Source organism: Amblyomma americanum, chromosome 1 (genome assembly GCF_052857255.1).
Source record: "Amblyomma americanum isolate KBUSLIRL-KWMA chromosome 1, ASM5285725v1, whole genome shotgun sequence".
NCBI lineage: Eukaryota > Metazoa > Arthropoda > Arachnida > Ixodida > Ixodidae > Amblyomma > Amblyomma americanum.
Window position 1 is genome coordinate 313,818,503 of NC_135497.1, and position 8,448 is coordinate 313,826,950.

Consider the following 8,448-nt stretch of genomic DNA (forward strand, 5'->3'; position numbering starts at 1 on the left):
GCATTGTTAGCAAAAAATTCAAAACACAGTTTCTAAGAGAGGCGAGAAGTTATATGCACACCGAGGTATTTGTACGATGAGAGGTGTTCAAGAGGGGTATTATTGTTCGTAAGAGGCTGTTATAATGTCAAGTTGAGAAACACGCATGTGTTCACTCTTATTAATGTGCAAACACTATGACAAACCTCAGAGCAGAGCAAAAATCTAGCACGTTCGTCTTGCTTGTGCATCGCTCATTGCCATAGTAACTGTGATACCAAGCAGCAAGAATTTCGATTGAGATACCGCCAAAATTTGATCTTGGTCAAGTTGGACCAAAATTGATGTCCAATCATAACTGAGTGTGCCCAGCACAATAGCGACCTTCAAATTTCCCTCGGGCAGTTTCTGAAATTTGGCTTGCCACCCCAGAAATTTGACCTTGGCTGACCTGACCAACCATATTTGGGTATTCCCGACACAATACGGCATCCAAATTTTGCCCGGGGCACTGCCAAAATTTGACCATATGGACCAGAAAAGATACGCAGCCAAAAATAGATGTGCCCAACATGATGGCAACCTCCAAATCTGGCAGGGACTATCGCAAAAATTTGACCAAGGTGACCCCCGAAATTTGACCTACCTTGGATGATTCAGACCAAAACGGAGGTACAATTACAATTGAGCATGTCCAGCATGATGGCAACCTCCAAATTTGGCCCACGTCATTTCCAAAATTTGGTCTGGGCCATCCTCAAAGCTAGACCAAGGCCGATCTAACCAACCAAACTGGGCGTGCCTGACAGGATGGCAACTTCCAAATTTGGCCCTGCCAATGAGCCACAGCTCAGGAGCTTCAGCTTTCAATGGGAGATGCCGTGGAGAGCAACATTTTTTCTTCCTATGTATAAAAAAGCCACTAATAACAAAAGATGCAACCCCGAAATTTGACCTCGGCCGATTTGGACCAAAAGCGATGTCCAACTATAATTCAGCATGCCTGACACAACGGCAACCTCCAAATTTGACTTGGGTCTTTATCAAAAATTTGGTGCAGGCCACCCCTGGAAAAGCTGTTCATAGCTTCGAGATTTAAGGTATCTCGTTGTTATGGTATTGATTACAGCGTCACAAATTATGTCACCATGCTTTCACATGTCCCACATCGCTTTAAGCGGAGTTAAACTCTGGTTAGTATTGTAATATTAAATTCCAGGCGGCATGTGTTACACCATTCCAAAGCATGGTTAATATCAAACTGAAGAAGAGAAGCGCGAGTGTCACTTAATTTCATGGTAGATAACACAGTCAACAGCAAGACACAGAAAAAGCAACGTTAGTAGGCAAATCATATACATAACCAAGAAAAAGTAGGGGCCCTAGAAGAGAAACCTGGGAAATGCCTGAGCCCACTGGCGAGGGACGGGAGGTAGTGTGATTTGCAGTCACAAATTGAGAACGACCAGTGAGGAAAGACTATAGCCACAAAACAACATTACAGTCGAGATTGAAGTCACTGAATTTGAAAACCAGTAATTGTTGCGAAACTCTGCCAAAGACTTTTGATAAGTTGAAGAGTGTGCAGTCTGCCAAGTACCCTGGTCAAGAATGAAATGCAGATCGCGTGCAATACAAAGAAGCTGTGCCTTTCATAAAAATGTTGTATGAAACATTCACTGCAAATGACTGGAAAAGAAATTTGACACTAAGGAACTTGGATGATGAGAGCAGATTTCATGTTCCATGATCTTACAGGGGATGCTAACAAATTAAATGGTTTGGTAGTTAGTAGAAGAATGTTTGTCTCCATACTTGTTTAATAGAACTACCTTGCCCACCTTCCAATCAGTGGGGACAAAACCAAACTCAAGAGATTGCTCAAATAGCTTACAAAGAATATTAGCACTATAAACTCACATTTTTTAGATGTTTAGACTTGGTGTTGACCTGATCACATTAAGATAACATCTTGAGATGTTCAATTATTTCTTTAAATGCGGTAGGATCTACAATAATAGGGTTCATTAGAAAAATTACAGGATGGATATTGAGGATATGCGATATCTAAATTGTTTTTAAACGCACCCTTAAACGTTAAGAACATCCAGGCCTATTTTATTGATATTACCTGGCCACCTGAATTTTTTATGGTAATTGTAAAGTTATAATTATTTGTTACCAACATTCTAAAATTGTTTAGCACTATTAAGTCACAACAATGGAAGAGTTGACTTCAAAATGATTCCTTAGCTTGTTTTAGAGCGGTTTTAAATTGAGAAGCACAAAAATTATATATATATCACACCAATGTACAGAATTACATTTTGGCAGAATGAAGCAGGCATTTTTTGTGGTTAGACAGCTTTTTTAGCGATAAGGGTATGACATTAAGGGTAAGGGCATTTAAGGGTATTACGCAATAGGGTTAATGGGCAAATCGCCATATATGTGGAAGTGGTTATTCCTGACTTTACATTTATAGATCCACGGGACTCTCACATCACTCCTGGAAAAGCAGTGTACCGGTTAAGCGATGCGCCACTGCCCTACGATGGCAGGCGCTGCCTCTGGTGGGGCTTGTGCGACCCAGGTTGTTCTTCCCGATCATTCATTCAATTGCCACCTGCCATGGTGGTCAGTTTGCTCTTAATCTGGTGAGAAGGTGGTGATGACGCCAGAAGGTCACGTGACCTAGGTGGCCCACCTAGCTTGCTTTTGCGGGAATTTTTCACTCCCGACACCGCTGACTCTGAAGGATTTTCTGCAGAACGGGAGCTTGAACGTTATTCTGTTAAAACCCTCTGCTAAATTACAGCTTTGCCTAACAGCAAATAATTAGTTCTGAACGGTCTGACTCATTCTGACTCATTCACGACATCACAGAGCCCATCATGTTGGACCATGCATAGATTCCTTGGGGCAGGATCAGCTATCAGCAGATTAGATGGACCAACAGGCTTTCTCCATGCTCTAGCCCACCAACATGGGGATCCTAACAGGCACAAGGATCAGCACTCGAAAGTCAAATGGCTACTCACAATATTCTGGAGTGAATTAGGCATAAATCGAGTTGACAATCACATGAAATCTACTGTCTTTAGATTTCAGCAAGAACACAGGAAAACCCTATGGATTCTCCTTCAGCAAGCCTATCTCAGTGGTTTCCCTAGAATCTTGGAAAATAGTAGGCACCACATTTTTACGTGGCTCTGTTCAGTCCATTAGTAAAACAAATACACAAGGAGAAACCAACAGCTAATACACCTACATCAGTACACAGCAGTTACAAAGATCAGGCTAACGAGTATGTGATGCCTTCAGCTAACGAATCATTGTGCCTTCCTTTCGTTCTACAGTGCACCATTTAAGCAAAGCTTCCTTTCTAGTGAATTAGCATTCCACTTCACAATGAAAAGAAGCGGCCGGCACATTTAAAACCTACATTTTCATTTAGTCGGCAAGCTGCTACCATACGCTGATCATGCATTAAATTAGATGCCGAGACGCGCACTTGAAATGGGAGCTCAAAATGTTGCGTCCAATGTCGCTTGGAAGTGTAAAGCCGACGTTGGTTTCGATTATTCGAGAACTGTTACGCAAAGCCTCGTGCATCATGACCATGCTAAATTCAAGTAAAAGAATTTCTGGCATAAGTTCTGCGCAGACAAGCTCATATGCAGGCCGCTCAGTTGCGTGCAATTTAACCTTCCGAAATAAATCGTTCCCGCCTATTTCACGAAGCGATTTGCGGATGAAACGCTGAACACGAACGCTCGATTGCACGTCCTGCTCCGTTATTACAGCCCCTGAGCGATGGGCGCCGAGTTCGAGACGATGCTGCATGGTGTGTTTGCGGAGGGTGGAGGCAGCTCGTGCCCTGCCAACGGCCTAGTATTGTATCAGACCCAGCGGTGCTAATCTCAATCGAAGACGCGCACGAGCGTTCGTGTTTAAGCGTGCCGCAGTACGGTACCTTCTAGGGCAGATACCGAACTTCCCACCGTGACATTCAAGTATGCTGAAATTCGAGAAATCAATAATTTTAAACACCGACTAGCTTTTTCTTCCGCAAAACTACCAGTCGTCTTGCTGGACTTACCAAAAAGGATGCTCATTGCGTGCAAGGTTCGTCGGCACTGCAGCGATGTCGGTCTGCCCACAGCCATATTATGGTTGACTAGCATCGAAAGCAACTAAAAAAAATGCAAACGACAGGCGCAGCGGAGCCAGAAACGGACAGTAATCAGGAAGAATAACGCGCCAAACATCGTTTACAACACTTTTCATTGAGCGCTCCTCAGCTTTGCTATGCCTTTGCCGGGCTTGCGTCAGTGCAATAAAAGTAAACAAACCGCGTACGCAGCGCCAGCACTAAAATTTTGGTAAAACAAAACTATACCTTTTAATTTAAAAAATAACAGGGGATAAACTACGAGCATAAAATTTTCTTTTTTTTATTGCCTCCCTTTTTTGGAAAAAGAAGTGGTAGGGTGGCTAGAATGGAGAGGTGTGAAAATCGCGGCGCTTTCCCTCGGCTTCTAGGTGTTGGAAGTAGTAGCTCTATGGCTTCTAGTACAGTCCGCCAAGGAGGTTATATTAAAACTTTTAATATAAAAAGTTTTAATATATAACCTCCTTGAGTCCGCCCAAGGAGGATATATAAAACTTGCTGGAGTGGAAGCCGCCTATCGCGCCTATGGGCAAGGGTGAAGCCGCGCCGAACGGCCGGCGGCCATCTTACCAGAGGCAAAAGGCAGCCGTGCCTGTCCGCGCTTCTACTTTTTCGCGCTGCTCATGAAGGCGCTCGCATTCAGATACCAATGAAAACAAGTGCTTCTGGTTGTAAACGGTTATCTCCCATCAAATATAGCAGCCAACTGGCGTGATGAAGGATATTGAACTGCGGAAATATTAAGGAGAAAAGCATAGCGCAGCCGCGCTTTTTCGCGTTTACAAAGCAACGCTAACAAGCGGTTCTAGTATTAAACGTCTATTTTTCGTCAACCAGAGGGATACTGGCATGTACAAGGCAGTTTTCCAGCTCAAATATTAAGCAGAAAAGCTTAGCACTGCCGCGCTCGTGCTTTTCCGCGCTGCAGATGACGTTGCTCGCATTTAGAGAGCAACAAAAACGAGTGGTTCAAGTTATATACATTTATTTTCCATCAGCTAGCAGAAAACTGGCATGGAAAAGGCAGTGTAACTGTACAAATATTAAGGAGAAAAGCGTAATGCAGCTGCGCTCGCGCTTTTTCGCTTTGCTGATGCAGCTGCTCCCATTTAGAAAGGAATGCAAATGTGCGGTTCTAGTTGTAGTCGTTTATTTACCATCAACCAGCAGCCAACTGATATGCAGAAGGCAGTTCAAATGAGCAGATATTAAGGAGAAAATCTCACATAGAGTCAAGAACACCATGACAAACACCCTACTGGTGATTGAAAATAATCACCCTCGACAAAAGTGGTCTCACTTTGTTTTTGATCAGTTCACGGTTTCGTTCTTTCGTCATGTGGTGTATTCTCACTTTTATATATTCTTCAGCGATTTTTTTGCACAAAATATAAATATGGTTATCAAGTGGATCAAGATCAATGATGTGGTCCTCCAGTTTCTGGAACCAGTTTTTCTCTGTGCAGGTGCCCAGGACTTCAAGGATGAGGTGTTTTGATCTTACAGTCACCATTTTAATAGTATCATATTCTGCCTGTAGCAACCACAGCCCATTTTCAACTGCTTCACACAGGCCAACGACGTCTTGTGACGGTGAAATTAGTCCACCTCGGCTCTTTTGCCTAATTAAAGGTGCCAGTTCATCCGAGTGCAGGGCTGCGATGCACAGTTCACATGTTGCCGTTGAACGAACTTTCTGAACGACGAAACCTGCAATGTACGGCACTACAGCACCGACAAAAGCTGACAGGCTTTCTGGGCAGTCAATGCGATAGGTATAGTTGTGGTCGTCGGCCTGCAGGATTGATGACCTGCGCATATCAGTAAGCATGCTGCTTTCACCTACCAAGGCTCCTGTAGTTGTTGGATTTAGAATTGAGACTACGTCTTGGGAGCAGTTTCCAGAGCTTGATGAAGTCACTTCTGTCTGAACCAACAGACGCTTGTATGCAGCCATGAACTGCGCAGCGGTTGGGTTGTTATGACCACCTCGTGCACGTATGGACCCGAAGAAGTTTTCGGCGTGATCTTGGCTAAGCTTGTGCGTCAGCAAGTATTTCAGCTGATACTTGCGAACAAGCTCATCGAACAATTTTTCTATGCTGGTCATGCACACCAAAAATCCAACGAACCGTTTTCTTCAGCCCTTCTATTACTGGACGCCCTGCCGGGTTTCTTAGCCCTTGTATGTAGGCACGGGCCTCGGAAAAGAATAGCTTCCAGTTGGCTTCATTCTGCTTGCGAAGAGGTGCCTTATAGGACCTTGCAAGTGGGTTTCGAGAGTTCATGATGTCGAACAAGCGATCAAAAAGCCTAATGAACTTAACTGTTGCAGTGGCACCCTTGAACTGTGGCAGCTTGAGCACTTGTTCGCAGAAGTCCAAGGCGTCAGCAACTGAAGCACTCAACGCTTGTACTGCATATCTTACTTTCATTTTTTGCTTTTCCCACTGGACATGCACCTTTGTGAGCTTGTTTCCAAGCCGCAACCCTTCTCCACGTTGCAATGCCTCCAATGCCAGTATATAAGCCCACTTCACGTGATTTCCTTCCATGTCAATAAGGTGGCTTAGAGTTGCCAATGAGTTCCGCACAAGCTTAATCATGTGACAGGCATCTAAGATAAACTGAATGTTTTTGGTGCAGTCAGCCGGGTTGACAAAGCTTGTAGAAAACCGGTGAGAACACTGTAGAAGCTCAGCGCCTAAACATTTCGCCATAGTGAAGTTAGAGGAGGCACCATCAAATGTAAGAGAGATGACATTAGCATGCACTGACTCAAGCTTGTCAATGCACTGCTTAGTCAGCTCCGCCCTCTCGGCACCAGTGAGAGTGTCGATCAAAAAGTAAGCGACAGGCATCTTGATTCTGACATTTACACCAATCATGTACACACACACATTTCTCGCTTCAGGGATACTGTCATCATCTAGCCCTGTTCCAAAGTCCACATACCCGACTATTTTGTTTCCAACAAGTTCTACCTGTTTTCTTATGGCCATGTCGTCCACGATCAGAGCGCAGTAGAATGGCTCATTCCGCGATTGTGTAAATTTTTGAAGGAAGCAAAATGCTTAATCTGTAAAGCCAGGAGCTCCGTGGACTGAGCGATACCATTGCCTAAGTGTCCGCTGTGAATGAAGGGCATCATTGAATTTGGACCCGACGTAGTCATACGCGGCCGGGGAATAAAAATGCAGTCAGCGCGAACGCACAGAGCTCAGGTGTGTATACACCCTTTTGCTTGTTGCCTGCTCTGTTCAGAAGCTGCTGAATATCACTTGAAAATGAAGACGTGAACACCTGTGATCCTTCTTCTGAAAGGAGTTTTTGATCTCTGATTTCCTTGATAATTTCTTGCGCTGTCAGTTTGCTTTCAATCCGGTGAGAAGGTAGTGGCGACTCCAGAAGGTCACATGACCAAGGTGGCCCACCTAGCTTGCTTCTGCGGGAATTTTTCACTCCCGACACCGCTGACTCTAAAGTTTAGATTTTCTGTACAACGGGAGCTTTAAAGCTATTCTGTTAAAAGCCTCTGCTAAATTGCAGCTTTGCCAAACACTAATATGTTCTGGGCAGTAAAAATCAACATGCCAAAGCAGAAAGTTTATTTTGTACACACAAAAACAATGGCACTTACACTGACTGCACACACGTGCTGCAGCAAGAGTTCAATGCTCTAGGTAAATGCTGAAGGTCCCTTAAGGTTTTTCAACGTTTATCATTTGAACAATGCAGAAATGCATGAGTGAATTCCACAAAAGATGACAGAAGTAATACCGCCCTTTCTGGGAAACATGAAAGAGAATTGCACTGAAGTGCACAAAGCTGGGCTGCATCAAAGCAACACGATGCAGCTGCCATCTATAAGATGACCCATGCACGACATCACAGAGCCCATCATGAAGGATCATGCATAGATTCCACGGCCAGGCAGCTATCAGCGGATTAGATGGACTGACAGGATTTCTCCATGTTCCAGTCCACCAACATGACAATCGTAACAGGCAGAAGGATCAGCACTGGAAAGCCAAATGGCTACTCATAATATTCTGAAGTGAAGCATAAATCGAGTTGACAATAACATGAAATCTAGACTTTAGATTTCAGCAAGAACACAGGAAGACCCTATGGAGTCTCCTTCAGCAAACCTATCCCAGTGCTTTCCCTAAAAGCTTGGAAAATAGGAGGCACCACATTTTTACGTGGCTCATCAGTGAAAAAAAGCACACAAGGAAAAACCAACAGGTAAAACACCTACATCAGTGCACTGCAGGTACAAAAATCAGGCTAAC

The 8,448-nt window shown here is 44.0% G+C and overlaps 1 protein-coding gene across 1 annotated transcript; it reads right to left on the reverse strand.

Moving 5' to 3' along the window:
* Positions 1 to 5,408: 5,408 nt before the first annotated feature.
* On the reverse strand, positions 5,409 to 6,110 carry LOC144098705 (uncharacterized). Its single transcript, XM_077631534.1, has one exon. It carries the CDS (start codon positions 6,108 to 6,110, stop codon positions 5,409 to 5,411), a length of 702 nt encoding a protein of 233 aa, XP_077487660.1.
* Positions 6,111 to 8,448: the final 2,338 nt, after the last annotated feature.

Excerpts from the sequence above, each read along its gene's own strand:
- LOC144098705 (XM_077631534.1), bottom strand. The coding sequence starts at position 6,110 with ATGGCTGCATACAAGCGTCTGTTGGTTCAGACAGAAGTGACTTCATCA.